The sequence below is a fragment of the Carettochelys insculpta genome, chromosome 2 (assembly GCF_033958435.1).
Source record: "Carettochelys insculpta isolate YL-2023 chromosome 2, ASM3395843v1, whole genome shotgun sequence".
Taxonomy (NCBI): domain Eukaryota; kingdom Metazoa; phylum Chordata; order Testudines; family Carettochelyidae; genus Carettochelys; species Carettochelys insculpta.
Genome location: NC_134138.1, coordinates 241604791 through 241622153, shown reverse-complemented (window position 1 = coordinate 241622153; position 17363 = coordinate 241604791). Strand labels below are relative to the sequence as shown.

General features: G+C 41.5%; 2 protein-coding genes across 7 annotated transcripts in view; one reads left to right on the top strand and one right to left on the bottom strand.

The window, feature by feature from the left end:
• ARL5B (ARF like GTPase 5B) overlaps positions 1 to 1827 on the bottom strand; it is a 30645-nt gene extending 28818 nt beyond the window's left edge. The window contains exon 1 of the mRNA XM_074984843.1: positions 1649 to 1827. Coding sequence (XP_074840944.1) covers positions 1649 to 1694 — 46 coding nt within the window. The 5' untranslated portion in view covers positions 1695 to 1827. The remainder of the gene's footprint in view (positions 1 to 1648) is intronic.
• A 99-nt stretch (positions 1828 to 1926) lies between these two features.
• NSUN6 (NOP2/Sun RNA methyltransferase 6) overlaps positions 1927 to 17363 on the top strand; it is a 36928-nt gene continuing 21491 nt past the window's right edge. The window contains exons 1-6 of one of the 6 annotated variants that reach the window (XM_074984838.1): positions 1927 to 2457; positions 5216 to 5311; positions 7172 to 7327; positions 12452 to 12534; positions 14410 to 14519; positions 17108 to 17261. In XM_074984838.1, the coding sequence (XP_074840939.1) occupies positions 5237 to 5311; positions 7172 to 7327; positions 12452 to 12534; positions 14410 to 14519; positions 17108 to 17261 (578 nt within the window). In that variant the 5' untranslated portion in view covers positions 1927 to 2457; positions 5216 to 5236. Of the gene's footprint in view, positions 2458 to 3077; positions 3152 to 3549; positions 3952 to 5211; positions 5312 to 7171; positions 7328 to 12451; positions 12535 to 14409; positions 14520 to 17107; positions 17262 to 17363 lie in introns of those variants that run through there. The other 5 variants (XM_074984841.1, XM_074984836.1, XM_074984837.1 and 2 more) reach the window with 5 other exon arrangements.

The following is a 17363-nucleotide window of genomic DNA, read 5'->3' as shown; positions in this document are numbered from 1 at the left end:
AACCTAGTGTGGAAGTGTCATGTCTTTAATTCAAATTGATTAGCCTCCAGAAGTGTCCCATATGCATCTCACAAGGCTATGCAGTGGCCCTATATGTATGGCTGCCTCCTTCTCTGCTGCTCTGCATCCACGTGTTCAGGAAGAAGGTTACAGGAAGGCCACAAATTTTTGATTGAACTAGAATTAGAATTTTAATTCAGAAGTGCCCAGGCCTGCAACTATAAGGGGCTCCCATAATGAAAAAAATGCTTTTGTCCATCACATTGCACTGCATCAATAGACATCACATCGGTAGCCAGCATCTGCAATCATGAGCACTCAGGGTAGTACTCCTCAGGCTTCAAAGAGAGTCCCAGCTTGGACCCACCAGGAAATTCTGGATCGTCTTGAAATTTGGGACAATACTTTGCATTGTGGGATTCAAACATGCAACACCTACAAGCAAACAGGGCTAAGGCACTGTGGGATAGGTACCCACAATGTACTGCTCATGCTGTCAAACTTGCTTATGACAATGGGGACACAGAAACTTGACAAGGAAAAACAATGGGTAGAATTTCAAGGTTTATGGACACAAATTAAAATTCATAAGAACGAGGTTAAAAAAATTGAATTTATCTCATACTGTAGCTGCAACCTGAGCCCTCGAAACAAGTACCATTCAACCTTTTCAGATTACTGTACCTTTTTCCAGGAGTCAGATTTGTTTAGCATACCGCCAAGTTACACCTCACTTAAACACTGTGCACTTGCAAAAACATGCAAAAATATCACAGACTACTACTGAAAACTTGCTGAGTTTCTACCTTTTCATTATCAAATAAATGAAGTGAAATAGAAACACTGTACTTAAATTTCAGCGTAAAAAAATTATCAAGCCATAGAAGCAAGTCATCATCTGAATAAACTTTAAGATTGTACTGACTTTACTAGGGTTTTTGTGCAGCCTGCTGTAAAACTAGGCAAACATCTAAATGAGTTGATGTATCCCCTGGAAGGCCTTGGTGGATCCCCAAGATTACATGTACCCTTGGGGGAGAAACACTGTTTTAGAATTGACTGCTCTGGCCAGTTGCACCTGCCTGCCCATCTCCCCCACCGTTATTTTTCCAGCTCTCATAAAATACAGCTTTTAAAGGACTGATTTAACAAATTAAGTTTCAGATCTGAAAGTATGTACAATCCCTCTTATCTGGGGGCAGCTTGCGTTTGAAAAGACACAGAAACCAAACGTTTAACTCTTTCCATCGGACATGACCAAGACTCCACGACGTCAAAAGCACCACTCCCCGGCTGAACCCAGTTTGGACGGACAGTTTTACAGACCCGCACTCAGAAGAAGAGGGACACCCTAGGTAATAAGGTCTTGAAAGGCTCTGCTGTTGCAGAGAAGGAAACCCAAGTCTGAAAGAACAGACTACACCAGCCAACCCTCCCCCCGCACTGAACACGGGCTCCCACCTCCATGTCACCCTGAGCCTCGCCACCTCCACCCCGGACGCCTCCCACCCCCGCTTCATTCTCCACAGCCCACCACCGCGATAAATCTCTCCTTTCGCTGCCAGCCAATGACTCACCGGTAGCCTCCCACCCCCTCCGCAAAACAGCCGGCACGCCAGGCCTCTCTCCCCACATCCCCGGCACTCACCTTGGTTACAGAAAAAGCTCCACAGCTTGGCAAAGAGAAGGCCCATGGCTCGGCGCAGAAGAAGGACGTCACGCTCTGAGCGTCCCCGCGGCACAGACGGACGCAACGACGGCGGCGATTTGTCCCGAACGTAGGGTGGAGATACCCATTAACCCGCCTCCTCAGCCAACCTCTTCCTGACAGGCTTGCGTCACTACGTAACCTGCGTGAGTATTAATACGTCCACCCTTACGTGCATTACGTAAGATATCGTCACCTGTCGGGCTTGATGTTGCGTTCTGGCCGTGGTCCCAGTGCCCCTTCCGTAGCGCAGCTGAGAGGATGTTACTGCCGGAATGGGAAGCCTGCGCTGGTTTACGCTGGGGTGGCTGACGCTGCCCGCAGACCATAGTCTGGCTGCGGGCAGTGCGGCTCCGCCGGGGGGTAGGGCCCTGGGCACCTCCCCGACACGGCGCTCAGCTAGGAATAGGGGTCGGGAAGGGCCAGTTTGTGCCACCGCTCCGGCTGGCGGCTGCTGACTCTAGGCAATGCGTCGACCCAAGGCCGAGCTGCGCACCCGCGGCAGTAACCCGGAGCCGCCAAGGATGCGACTCGAGTTCTGGAGCCTCCCTTGTGCTGGGGGCGGCAGCAGCCCCTCGGGCACTGCCCGTCACAGTTAAACTCCGGCTTAGGCCCTCACCGAGAGGCGGTCCACGGGCGCGCTTGGTTGCTGGGGAACAGCCGGAGGCTGAACCGCGCCACTGGCCAATCCCTGAAGAGGTTCTGTGCGGAGTCTCCCGCCTGAAGAGGCGGGCAGACCCAAGACGAAGGTGGGCGGCTGCGTGCGGACAGATCGGCTCGCGGGGTCCTGTTAGATGTGGGGTGTGGCGAAAGGGGCAGCAAGAGTCCCCGTGGTTCCCGGACGCTGCAGCCGGGACAACGGGGGGCGGAGCTTTCCCCTGACGAGGGAGCCGCGCGTCCCACACTCTTCTCCTCTTCCTCCTTTCCCTACCCCGCGGGTCTCAGACCGTCGCGGAGCGGAGCCCCGAGGCCCCGGCCCGGAGAACGGTTGTTAGTGTTGTGGGAGGGCTAAGCAGGAGCTCAGGACTGAGTTGCCGCTGTGCGGACGTGACCAAGAACCACTTCCGGGGGCGAGTGGGCTCTGTGCTGCAGTTTGCGACCCGTACTCGCTGCGTCGCTTGTGCAGCGCCCCGCACACGGGCTTGCACCCAGGGGGTGGCCGGCGGGAAGGCTGAGGGCTCTCGCATGACTTGGGCATGGCCCTGACGTGCTGAACTTACTGCTCTTCTCCTTGCCCTTGTTTGGGATAGTACTGTGCTGAGTCCTTTTTTTTAAAAAAGGGCAAATCGGAGGCGAGAGGGAGTCAAGGGTCTGAGCGCTCAGTGAAAAGTGACTGGTTTGGGGTGGGGAGGGGTCAAAGCAACTGGTGGCATGGTCAGGATAGGAGTTGAAGGGCAACCATCAGATATCAGTTGTTAGTCCTTTAAATATTCACTGCTACAGGTAACTAATTCCTATAGGTGGTAGTTTCTTGCAGTACATGCACAAGATCAAATGTACTGGCAATTGGCAATGTGGTCAGAAGTTTTAGGTCACATATGGAAATATTCATACTGTAACACTTAAGTAGATATTTGAGTTCTACAACTAATGCTGTTGCATACATTACTTCATAATTGCTGGGTCTTTTAAAAAAATAATGCTTCAGTGCATTTTGAGAATCCTGTTTTTTTAAAAACATAAATTTTTCCAAATAAATCCAACCATCATGCTTCAGAATTGAAACATAACTCCTTTGTCTTCATTGATTCTGTAAACCTGTAGCACTAGTTTGGAGACAAGAGATTGTGATGGTTCATAATATATTAACATTGATATGTTAGCACTTTAAATGTCAACATTCATTTTCATTGTTGATTTTATGTTTAACAGAAACATGTTTTTAATGGTCACATTGAAACATGGTACTGGATACCAAGAGAGGGTACAGTGAGGCAGCTCACTCCTCTCAAGGGTTGCTGAAGTGGAGAATTGGCTGTTCAAACCCTTATCCCCTGCCCCGCAAACCTGGAGTTTCCTCTGCCTATGTCTAAAACAGGTGTCACCTTTCTAGTGCCAAAAACCTCATCTCAGACAAAACCTCCAGGCTCCTCAGATGATTTCCTAAATGCCAGAAGTCCCAAACATGCCTTTTTCAGCTGTCATAACAGCCATAGTGGGTCAGACCATAGGTCCATCAAGCACAGTATCCTGTCTTCAACAGTGGCCAATGTCAGGTGCCCTTGAGGGAATGAATGGAACAGGTGATCATCAAGTGATCAATTCCCTGTCACCCATTTCCAGCCTCTTGCAAACAGGCTAGCGACACTGTCCATCCCCATCCTGGCTAATAGCCATTGATGGACCTATCCCCCATGAATTTATCTAGTTCTTTTTTAAACTCTGCTATAGACTTGGCCTTCACAACATTCTCCGGCAAGGAGTTCCACAGGTTAACTGTGCATTATGTGAAAAAAATATTTCCTATTGTTTGTTTTAAACCTGCTGCCTGTTAATTTCATTTGGTGACCCCCTAGTTCTTATGTTGTCCAAGACTCTAGTTTTCCTTTAATATCTGCAATGTGGTTACTTATGAAGCACGCTGGAATTTTTAAGTTTGGGGAAAGCTAAATATAAATATATTAGGCACATAATATGGTGAATGATTTGAACGTTGAGTGGGGAGAGGGAGAATGTTGAGGATTGCTGGTGCATAATTTAGGGAAAATGTACAGCAGACGAAAATGGAAGTTAGATCTTTTAGTTCACGTTTAGCAAACTCTTCTGGAAAGCAAATGTGAAAAATATCAAATAGGTGTTCATCTACAACATTATGCCAGTTATAGAAGTGCAGCATTATGTACATTTATTTTAATCAAGAAGACATTTAATATTTTGTTCAAAAAGATCATGTGGTATCTTAAAACCATTCACTGTGTCACCTTCTGCATTCTGTTTCACAAATAAGTGTCTCTCTATAGTTCTGGTAAAATAATGTATGTAAATTTGATGGCTTTTTTTACTATTGCTGTCCCCTTTATGCAGATAAGTAATTTATTAATAGATTATTCAGGTTGTTAGAATTCATTCTGTCTGAAATGCAGGGTTTTTTTGTTGATACATATTAAAACACAATTATGTATCAAATGTGTTGAACTATGTTTCCAGTTTTGAATAAAAGTAAAACTGCACCATTCAGCTGGTACAAACGACATCTTAATTTAGAATATACTAGGTACATCTTGTAAAATGTTGCACTGAGTTTTAGTAACTCCTTAATTTTATCTTAAACCATAATGCTTGAAAAGGGTATTTTAAAAAATTTCTTACTGTTGTGATAAAATATTCATGTTGAGAAACCTGCCGGAGATAGTGTCTTGCCACATAATGCACCTGACAACGTGCTTCACAATGTCCCATGTATTTTCTTATACTAGTAATGTTCATTTTACTGATTATTTATGAATTATGTAAATTCAATGTGTTAACAAAGAATATCTTTGGTTGTTGTTATTGTTTACCAGGAAGACTGTTGCACTGTAAAGGAAAATGTCTTTTTTTTCGAAAATATTATTGAAACCAGAAGTTGAAGAATACCTCAGGAATGTGTTCAGAAATCAGGAGGTATGTGGTAATGGTACCTTTCAGCTTATATAAACAAATTTGCCTTTTTCTAATTGAATGCTGAATTATGCAATTATTTACATTCCTCCCAAAATAAAAGTGTAATAGTATTAGAGTCAGGGACGTTTTTCGGAAAAGGGCTCTGATCCTGTAATGAGATCCGTGCAGAGCATCCTTGACTTCAGTGACCATATGTGGATTCAGGAGTCTTATTAGACTGCTCACTGAAGGATTAAAGCCTAGGATCACTAATTCCATTGAGAAGTTATAAGGGTTAGTTTAATATCTGATTTCTGAAAATATGAAAATTGTTGTAAAACTTATTAGGACTGCTAATATTAGGATATGTCTGCACTACCTGGATTTTGCACACCTAGTGGAGTCGTGTGAAACTGAACTATCTGGAGTCAGCAGTTTACTCCTGTTTTCGATATTGCAAGGGGAGAGGGAGTTCGACAGGAGACTCTCTTGTCAACTTCCCTCTGTGTGGATGGCCAGGTAAGTCGATTCTGGCTGCGCAGATTCCTTAGCTAGAATTGTGTATCTGCAATCCACTTACCTCTCTGTTGACCAACCCTTAGTATTAAAATGTTGTAAATTATCTTTAAGACTTAAAATGACACTTCATTCTCTCGTTTCAGTGCACACAATGAGTTAAAATATTACTTTTGAAAAGGTTTAAGATTTTCAGAATTAAAAATGAACCTTTTTCCACTTATTACAGACACCTTGTGCTTTCTTGATTTATGTGTGTATTTTCTCATCAATGGCATTTAAGATCTGTTTATTTTTAAAGAGGAGTTTTGATGGGAAAAATTGATTTGTGCTCTTCTGTTGTGTTAAACTTTGAATTCTCTGGATGAAGTGTGATCTTCCCTATTTTTTCTTGATGATTCCTTGGAGGACCTACACAAGTTAAGTGGGAGCTTTCAGAAGCTGGAAATGGATGACAAGAGAGGGATCACTTCATGATTTTCGGTTTTGTTCACTGCCTTTAGGGCATGTGGCATTTGCTGCTGTGGGAGGACAGGATCCTGGGCTAGATGGGCCTTTGGTCTGAACCAGTATGGCTGTTCTTATGTTCTTAATGCATCTTAATCCTCCAGCGACTCCGAATAGACAGATAATACTTGAATTTCTTTTGTAAAATATATGTGAACAGAATTTTTCAAGTCTTCATCTATCACACAAATTCTTCACAGCTTTTAGTTGCAGTCTGATTTTTTTTTGTGTCTACACGTTCCTTGGCACAGCATCCTAGACATACCACTTAATAGAGCAATATCAAACCAATAGAGATTAATTCTAATGCCTATTCTAGTGTCAATTTGTTTATAACAGTGTTTCTTAAACTTTTTGAGATCATGGAACACCAAACTCTAATATTTCTTTTTATATGGAACACGTATGACCTCCCCCCCCCCACAAAAAAAAAACCTGTTTTCAGACCAAAAACAAACAAACATGACATACATAGCAAAACCAAAATCAAGTAATTTAATCAGGTATCAAAGGGAAAGAAGAATAATATTGTATCTGGCTTTAATAACACAAAATACGTACCATTAGTGTTTGATATCAAAAAAGTGTCAGATGTTCTCAGCACACCAGCAAGTTATTCACAAAACACAGTTTAAGAAACACTGGTTTAGAATACTTGTGCTTAACAGGCTGGTCTTTTCGGCAGCCATACTGCTCTGAGTTGTGCATATGTGATTCTGAAGTCAGTGGGTGCTGCACTTGCATCAGAGGGTCTGTTAGGTGACATGCATTCAATAATTGATTTAAATGTTTTGACTTCAGCAAGCACCATCATATGAAACAGTTTATTACTAATTTGACTTTTTTTTTTTCTTTTAGCTCACAAGTGTTTTAGGCAAACTGGAAGCAGAGAGAAAATATGAATCTCTGTTAAATTGTCTAGCTCATCCTCCAGCTTTCACAACTGTTAGAGTTAACACTTACTTGGCTTCGGTGAAACAAGTGAAAAATCTGTTGCTTGAAGAGATCCACAAGGTTCGTATAGTTCTGCATCCTGATTATCGCTAAAGATAGCGGGAATTTTAGCTGGTTGCAGAAGCCTTTTTTTAAACAGTGAAAATTATTTCTAAACTTGATGGTGCCAGTTTGGTGCCACGGTGAAAATCCTATTAGTGCTTTAAAAGTCAAACATAGGTAGACTCATAGAGGGGTAACTGTGTTAATCTGTAGCTTTGCAAATAACAAGCAGTCCTGTAGCACCTTAAAGACAAACAAATGAGCTTTCATGGGTAAGACCTGCTTCTTTAGAGTGGAAAACTAGAATCCAAGGTTTACATACCAGGGGAGAGGGAGGGAAGGAGGAGAGAAAGGGGTTACCTGTCACTACTAGGACCAGTGGTTGTAGCAAATCATGTTAAGTAGGATATATGCCATTCCTGTGATTATCAAAGGTGGGGAAATTGCCCTCATGATGCATAAGATAATTGTGATCTCTATTAAGGCCTGATTTAAATGTGTCAAATTTGCAAATGAATTCCAATTCAGATGTCTATGTAATCTTGTGGTAAAATCCTTTTTTAGAAGGATGGTTACTTTTAAATCCATTATTGAATGTGCAGGGAGGTTAAAGTGCTTCTCTTTAGGTTCATGTGTGTTCCAGTTTCTGAGGTCAGATTTATGTCCATTCATCCTTTGGCATAGAGACTGTCCAGTTTGTCCAGTGTACATGGCAGAGGGGGTGTAGCTGAGACAAGATTGCATATTTCACATTAGTGGATGTGCAGGTGTATGAGCCTCTGATGGTGTGGCTGATATGGATAGGTCCGTTGATGATGGTGCTAGTATAGTTATGTGAAAAGAGTTGACATGGGGGTTTGCTGTAAGGATAGCTTCAGTGACTGGTAGAGTCAGTGATTTAAATCTAACACAAGTCAATATCAGTGATTTAAAGTACCATAGTGCCCTAGACCAAATTTGCTTACATCAACAGAAAAGACCCCTATTTTTTTTTTGCATAATTCTAAATAACTTGAGCTTGACTGTAGATAGTTACGGTCTAATAAAAATATTAATGTTTGATTACCTTTTTATACATGTACATGTTCCCTCAGAAGTTAAAAACTTATAAATAGGGACCATGTAACACTCATGGATTATTTGTATTATAACAGTACACCTATAGCCCCTAACTAGGATTTGGTCCTTATCGTGCTAAATGCTTTACAACCGTAGAAGGAAGACACTACCATCTAGACAAGACAACAGAAACAGAAATTAGTCATCTGAGAAGATATATGCCACAAGTATGGAGTTTGCTTTTAATAAAAGGTGCCAGAAAAATTAACTGATATTGCAGTGTCCTACTTCAGAAGCTTGTGAAATTGAAAGAAACAGAGTATCCAAGTAACTTGAGTGATTCCCCAACTGGTGTAACTTGTTAGAGAATGCTTTGATATTAAAGCTGCATCTACACTACAAGATAAATTCAAATTTAAGTCAGTTAGCTCAGTTTTACCATGTGACTGTCTTCACTGCAAAGACCATTTGCTCAATTTTGGGTGCACTAATACCAAGATCACAAAATTGCAGTTACCTGATGGGTATAACGTCAAGCTCGAATTCAGAAGTTCAATTAAAGGCGAATGTGGAAGCACCACATCTTAAAAGAGAATTTATTAGCCTCCAAAGGTGTCCCGATGTACCCGAGAATGCCCCTCTCAGTGCTCTGTTTTGGTCAGTGCTCTCCAGTGCCAGGAAGATCGTGAATTTCCGAGTGGGAGCAGCGAGCCTTTATCTGTGGGCTCATCTTAGTATGAGAGCCTGATAAATGGCTTCTTTCTTGCTGTGCTAGTAGTGCTGTGAGTGCATCTATCCATTCAAATAGTCCTTGCAGGGAGTTTGTGGCTCTGCCTGAATACTTGCTATTTTTTTCTGTGCTGTCTGGCTCCAGCCATGCCCCACTGTACATGTCAACAAGAATGTGCTGGGGGTCGTGCTTGCATAACACGCCAAGAAACTTCTCAGTGGTTTACATTTCTGTGTGACCCCCTTCCCTCCCCCACAGGCGCTACAGTCTGAGTCTTTCACGCATTCAGCCACGTCACATGGGTAGCCCCCGAACCCAACCCAACCCAATAAAAGGATGTGCCTGTCGTTCAGTGCTGACAATACTGTCAGTCACGCATTTAGGGCTCCAAGGGTGGGAAAGATATTCTGGGTTTTGCTGCTGCCATGGGGAAGTCTCCCTCAGTGCTTAAGATAGTGGGGCTTTGGTGCTGGTGTGGGGAAGTTCCCCCCCCAGGGTTAAGATACTGGGGCTTTGCTGCTGGTGTGGGGAAGTCTCCCTTGACCGCCAAGGGGCTTTCTGCCACCGGGGAAGGACCGCCTCAACTGGTCCTCCGCTGAACCTACCCCCTTGGCCCATACAGGGGCTTGCTGACACTGCGTAAAGGTCTCCTCCAGCAGCTAAAGAGCTTGCTGCTGCTGGGGAAGGACCACCTCAACTGGTGCTCCCTCCACTGAACCCCACCCCTTTAGCCCATACCAGGGTTTGCTGCTGCCAGGGAAAAGTCTCCCCCAGCAGCTAAGAAATGTGGGGTTTGGCTGCTGCTGTGGACAAGAACCACTTCAGCTGGCCCCCCCAGTGCAACCTTTGCCCATACCAGGGCTTGCTGCCACTCAGGGGAAACCAAAAATTCTTTTTTCCTGCACTTTTCTATTCTCTTTTTCTGACTTAAGAAACAGTCTGGGACCCTGCATCATTTTCAGGGATAACATTCATGCAATTATGGGAGCTGGGACACTCAGTGGATGGCCAGTTGAGAATGGAGTTGCTGCATGGAAGCCTTATAATGCGCAGGAAAGCCAAAGACTCTCCCCAACACCAATATAGTGAAGGGGGAAACCAAAAATTATTTTTTTCCTACACTTTTCTATCATCTTTTTTCTCACTTTAAAAGACAGCCCAGGCCCATGCATTCATTTGAGGGATCACATCCACGCAATGATGGGAAGTGGGACAAGAGGATGGCCAGTTGAGAATACAGTCGCAACACATGTTGGCAATGTAATGTGTGGGGGAACCAAAAATTCTTGCTTCTGATTTTGAGGGTCTCTGCATTATTTCCAAGGATCAACACATTTTCAGGGATCGGGAGGAGAATGAGGGAAATTCAATGGGGGAAGATGATGTCAAGACCAGTGAGCATACCCAGAATGCTATGGGGATGAGGGAAGTCTGGGATAACTTCCCACAATGCACTACTGCAACAGTCAATGTTAGCCAATTTGTGTGTGGCAGCAATGACTCAACTTTGTGGGGAGCATGATGGAAGTGAGGATGATCAAAATCAAACTTATAAATTCCAGAATTAAAAATCAATATAAATAAATTTGATTTTATCTCATGGTGTAGACATAGCCTTAGTTAGTTTTTAGGTTTTTTTGTTACATTTATTTTATGTCTGTCTTTATTTGACACAGATAGTTAATTGTAAGCCATAAAGTCTGAACATAGATAGGTTTGAAAGCCTACTGTCTCTCTTCAGTACTGCTGAGTAGATCCATTGTTTTCTATAAATAAATTATTGATGTTGGTGGCTGTACAGACAGCAGCTGCATATCAGGAGCCAAGATGTTTCTGTAATGTGAAAGCAGTTGACACTACTCTGTTTACTGGGAGACCAATGAGTTATGTTTATTTTATCATGTAACTCATTCTCGGAAGCTAGGACTGGTATTTTATTTGATTTTTTTTGCATTGTAAGGGGAAATGCTTTGCTAAAAACAGATGCAGCTAGTTTCTCCACGATAGTAAACTGTTTTAATTCTAATTATACACAGAAAGAGAGTTACGTAATCTTAATACTTGTTTTAACAACCTTACAAAGCATATGAAGTAGTTTATAATGAGAAGATACCTCTTTATACGATGTACACTGAATTACAATTATTTGGGATATGTAGAATGACAGTTTTAAAATGGCTACTCAGCTTGGAAACTTCTCAAATTAATAGGAAATCAGATCTCTGTCACTCAACCACGGCATCTCACATTTCTTTCAGTTGGAATGAACCATCAACAAGAACATCATTTGATATGTCCAATAAGAACAATCAGCACTCAAATATGTTGAGCAAATATTCATTTAATCTGAGCCCGCCTTTGGATGTTTTTAGTGATAGTGTCACAAAACAAAAAAGCAGTCCTGTAGCACTCTAAAGACTAACAAAAAGAATTTTTAGACGAGGAGCTTTCGTGGGACTTCTTCACTGGGTCTGTCCTACGAAAGCTCCTCACCTGATAAATCATTTTGTCTCTAGAGTGCTACAGGTTTGCTTTTTTGTTTTGTAAAAATACAGACTAACTCTCTGTGACTGTTAGTGTGTTTGTCTGTGTGTAACAGGGCCCAGACTTCTTATTCCAGAGAAAATAAAATAAGGGTTAAGAGTGTATGAACGTTCAAGACTCAGTCGGGTGTTGTGAAATGAAGCCTCAACAGCTCCTGTTGTGGTCTTGGCATTTCTGAATGTACTCATTTTTCTCTGTTTAGCTTCAGCACTTATAATATTTAGTATTCCCTAATGTAGCATTTTCCAGTGTCGCCTCACTTAGAGACTGTTCTGCCATTTGTAGCTCAACAGTAAAACCCTGAGTTACACGGGGGTTGTGTTCCTCGTAACCCTCAAGTAACTCAAATTTCATGTAAGTCAGGGAGGGGGCCTCCTCCTTCCTCCTCCGAGCCCCTGGGAGCCTGGAGCCACCAGCAGCAGTGCCTGGTCACTTTCCAGGCTTCCATTCAGCTGCGGGGAGCCAGGTGCAGCAGTGCCTGGTTACTTTTCCGGCCCCCTTCGCTTCTTGTGGGAGCCAGGAAATTGACTGGGTGCTGCTGCGCCTGGCTCTCAGCTCCCTGGGATTGAGGGGCTCCCACGTCCCCACTCCCCTCCTCCCAGCAATGGCGTCCTCCTAGCTGCCTCCCCACAGGCTCCAGCCACCCACTTCCCTCAGCTCAGAGAAGCAGGTGTCTGGAGCCTGGGATTTCGACATTCACGTTAATATGATTAATGTGTATGTTGAACTCGTGTAAAGCAGGGGTTTACTGTAAAGCGTGAACTGAAGTATAAATAAAATTATTTATTATCAATTTCTTTTTAATTAAGCAGCAGTTTAAAGGTCTTAGTGTTCCTGTTCTTCAGCACCCAGAACTCCAGGATATCTTGCTTATTCCTGTCATTGGACCCAGGTTTGTATTTTTTTTAAATTTTAGTAACTGATTTGTGTTTGAGTTTCACAATAGTTTTTATGTTAACCAGGTTGGAAACCGATATGTTATTAAATACATTATAATTGTTTGCTAAGGCAAAATATGCAGTACTTGTCATAGATATTATACATTTTTGATTTTTTTAAAATATAACAAAAGTCAGAGGGAGTTTGAAGGACCATAATCTTTTCTTTCTTCATTTATGATAATGGACTTCTCGTTAGTTTTCCCTACAGCAATTGCCCTGTGGTGGAGTATGTTAGGAGGAGGTAGATTTCTGCTCAATCAATAGGGACTCAAAAAACAAGCAGGCCTGAAACACCTTAAAGAAATAATAAATGTATTTATTAGATAATGAGCTTTTGAGGGTAGGACCCACTTGTTCAGATTAGTAGGGACTGTTTGTCAGGGGTCCAAAGTATAGAATCTTGCAGTAGTGCACAATATTTCTCCATGAGAACACTTGCACGTACAAAACTAATATAAATGGACAGGCTGAACCTCTCTGATCTGGAATTTTCTTGTATGACAACATTATTTTAGTTAGCCAGACAGCCACTACAAGTGGGTGTGGCCAAGTTTCCTATGATCCCCTGAAGTTTGTTTACAGCCACCAGTCCTGGCTCTCAGTGTTCGGTATTGCTATTTAGTTGCATTTTATCCCTGAATGTATTCTAGGAGCCCAGTAAGCAGTGGGAGTGTTGGTAATGTGCTAAACAGCATTGACTTCCTGTCCCAAGGGTTCTGGATGAGAGAGGTTTAACTTGTACTTAATCTCTGAAGAGTAGCCATGTTAGTCTGTGTGACTTTAAAAACAAAGTCCTATGGCGCATTAGAGACTAACCAATTTATTAGGTCATGAGTTTTCATGGGTAAACCCACTTCAGGCTCATGATGTTATACATTTGTTAATCTTGAAGGTGCCACAGGACTGCTTGTTGTTTTCATAAGTGTATTTGAATAAGGTAGCATAAATGGTGGTGTTGAACAGGAATTTCTGATCATATTAATCCCTCTGTGTTGATGCTGTACTCTATTCTTCACAATCAAGTTTTGTTTTGTTCAGTAGTTTTCATTTTAGCACCTTAAGTGTTTCCACATTTTTTTTTCCCTCCTGGAATTTTTTCATTGCTTAATTTGACTTTACAGTTACAAGGGTAATCTAAAATATCTGTCTTATAATGAGGCTTCAAATTCACACACCATCATCAATTTTCATTTTATTAAAATTGTGTCAAGTTGACTTGTAAACTATGTGGATCAAAAACATAAGTAGAGTGCCTAAACTATAAATTATATTTTCTGTTGCTCTTTTACATTGTTGGACAGTATTTTGTTGTCTTTACCCTGATTTTAAATGCACTATAAATAATCTACTCTTTGTACTTGACCTTAACAAGCTTGAGACATTACCAAATGGGACACAGTTTCTACCAGCAAAATTCACTGAGTCCTCTTAAAATAGTTCTTGTAATAAAGACGTATGGCAGTTATTAAAATTCAAAAGGTCGCTTTTTGATTATCCCACATAAATACCAAATTGTAACTTGTTACTGGTAGAGAAAGTGGAGAAGAATATTAACAGATCTGAAAATCAATTTTATTTTATATTTTAGTATCATATTTTTGGTAGTGGCAGTTTTAGGTCAGAATTTGCATTTTTCTTAAGACTGCCGCTTGTTTTCAATGCTTATAATTACTTTTACCAGACCTGAGCAGCATCTTGGAAACTTGTTGAGTAGCTGCATATTTCTTCACTGCCTTTTCTTCAACATCTTGTGTGAACTGACTTTTTTCCTGAAACAAAGTTATGTCAGTAGGCTTTTGTAATGAAGTTGTACTTTTTATTTTAAGGAAGGATCTACAAAAACAGTCAGCTGAAGTGATTGTTGGAGCTCAGTGTGGGAATGCTGTGCTACGAGGAGCACATGTCTTTGTCCCAGGAATCATATCTGCTTCAAAATGTAAGATTTCTCTAATATATTCCAGCAGAATGTAGTTGGGGGAGGGACACTAACCCATCCATTCCAGCTGACATCTAGTTTTGTGTTTTTAAAACTTTAGTATATGTAAGAAAATGAGTAACAATAATATGTAACGACTAATATATGTAACAAAATGAGTGCTATCTCTTCTGTGCTGGTTTCAAGATTCCAGTTTAACAGAAAGATTGTCTTTGATATTTTTACATTCTTTTGATTTGAGAAAGTATGGATTTTTTAAAACAAATCAGATGTTTTCAAGTGAGACATATCAGTTTTGTCAAATTGTCATTTTGGGGTATACCAGAGAGATTAATTTTGTAGATTTTTCTATAAGCTACAGTAGTTGCAATTGAAGTCAATATTTACCATCAGTACTGCCTGGGAAAAGCACATTGAAGTTAGTAATTTCCTACCCTATTGAAGGGGAAATGAGAGGTGAATGATTGATACCTCTGTGGGTTCAACAACCATTAATGTAGGAGCTGTTATCTTTTGAAACACTGGCAAATCAAGATACTTTGACTTTGTGATGTCTTAGGGGAACGTAAGACAGTAGATATATAGGAGAACAGAAGTTTTGGTTTGTTACTTTCCCTTGACAGTGAAATTAGCATGTTTAATGTTATAAAAGTATGACATTGAATGTACCGTATTGAAGTCACTTAAGTCTTCTGAATTAGGGTAGATTATAGTGGAAATGCAAATACTTGTGGAACTTATACGTACACAGTTAATCATTGATCAAATTGTATAGATAAGATGGAATTAATGATCAGATGTCTTAATGCTTACTCTAACTAAGCTTAAGGTTAGCCAATATAGCTGCCTGAATGGGTAAGGGAACATGAATATTGCAAAGTATACCTGCAAGTTCAAGACTTCATTAAGCAAATTTCTCCCCGCGGCAACTTCGAAGTGTTAAACTTTGAAGTGCTGGCTTGCGTCTAGCCGTGGCTCACCCGCTGGTACTTCGAAGTCCATTTTACTCCTCAAAATTTTGAGGAGTAAAATGGACTTCGAAGTACCCCGGGTACTTCGCAGTTCCGGTGAGTGAGCCGCTGCTAGATGTGAGCCAGCACTTCGAAGTTGCCCTGGGGGCAGGGGGAGGATTTGCTTAAGGAAGTGCTGCATGTGCACCACAGCACTTCATTAATAAACTCCCAGCACCCTACTTACTCTGCTCCCTTTGAAGAAGTGGGTCTGTCCCACGAAAGCTCACCTAATAAACTATTTTGCTAGTTAAAGTGCTACTTGACTGCTTTTTGTTTTGAAGTAGGGAGTAAGTGTAGACAAGCCCCTAGAAAGGCATCTGAGAGAAGTCTTTAATGATGGTTTGAATAATAGTTGCCCTCTGAATAAAGCTTTTACAAGTAGAGGCAGAGCTCTGCAAGTCCACATACGAACCATGCTTTTACTGCTTTACTCCATGCCAGCTTACCAGGATCCAGAGACCAGCGTGTTTTTTCAAGCTCTCTAAGCATCAGTGCAGCCAGACACTTGAAGATACTGGGTCTACTTTTGTCCTTATGATTAGGCACAAGCCCAAGTATTTTGCTCAGATAAGGTCTTTACCCAGAAGTGACTCCTGTCATATTTTTTGTCACAAAATATGAAATCAACATGAAAAATAAGGGGCAGGTATGTGCTTTAATTTGTACTATGGATAACTAATAGGTCCAGTTCTGTTGAGGTGAATTACCTTGTTTTTATCCACATGCAATGGACAGACACTGAGAACATGCTGTAACTGACTTTATTGGGGGGAGCGGGGAAAGCAACAAATATGACCACCTACTTAAATGTGGTGGTGCAATCAAAGTTTTCTAACATCAGATGAGAAAACATAAGGGGGACAACACCATAGACACCACTGAGCATCTTCCACTAAAGTATAAAGGTGCAATAAATGTGGAAGATGGAAACATGGAACATGGAAGCAGCTTATAAACCTAGAGTGGATGCTCTCACAAACAAGAGCAGATTAAAAGCTACTCAGTCTGCTTCTTAAAAGTTCATTGGATATATTTAACACTTGTTTAAGTAGAGTAGTTGGTGCTAAACCTGACCAGAGAGGGTTGATTGGGTCATGTACATGTTTGAAAATACGGGCCCTGAGCCAGAACAATGTTCTTCAAGAATATGGATGATTCTGCTACGAAGAAATACCATGTTAAGAAGTTGGCCAAATCTTGTTCTCCTTGCTGGAGGACCAAAGGACAAAGTCTGGGTAAAATCTGACTTGTAACTCAGGACCACTTTACTTCTCCATCCAGTTAACCTTCTTCACTCCTTCCGAATCATTCACCACTTAGTCCCACTACCTCAGAAAACGGATGACTCACTTCTTCAGTCTGAACAGTAAGTAAGTCTCAATTAGATAATGGGAAAATTACCAGGTAACTTGGTGGACCAGCTAACACTGAAGATACTCAAAGCTTGTCCAGACCTTAAATCAATATTTTTTTGGTAGAAGGGGTTGAAATACACGGTACATCAGAAGTTTCAGGTGAATTGGTCACTATTCTAGTGCCAAAGAAACATTTAAAAAATCTCTTTCCTTTCTCTAGGTATGAAAGCTGGAGATGTGGTCTCTGTGTACTCTGATATTGATGGGAAATGTAAAAGAGGAGCCAAAGAATTTCTGGGAACCAAAGTTTTTATTGGAAATGGGATTTCTGAAATGAGTCGCAGTGAAATCTTCAGTTCAAGTGGCTCACTGAAGTAAGCCCATAATAACTACACTTATTTCCTTTCTTGAGGGGAAAAAGTTAGAAATTTTAAAATTTTCCATAATACATATAAAGGCAAATTGTGGCTTTGAAT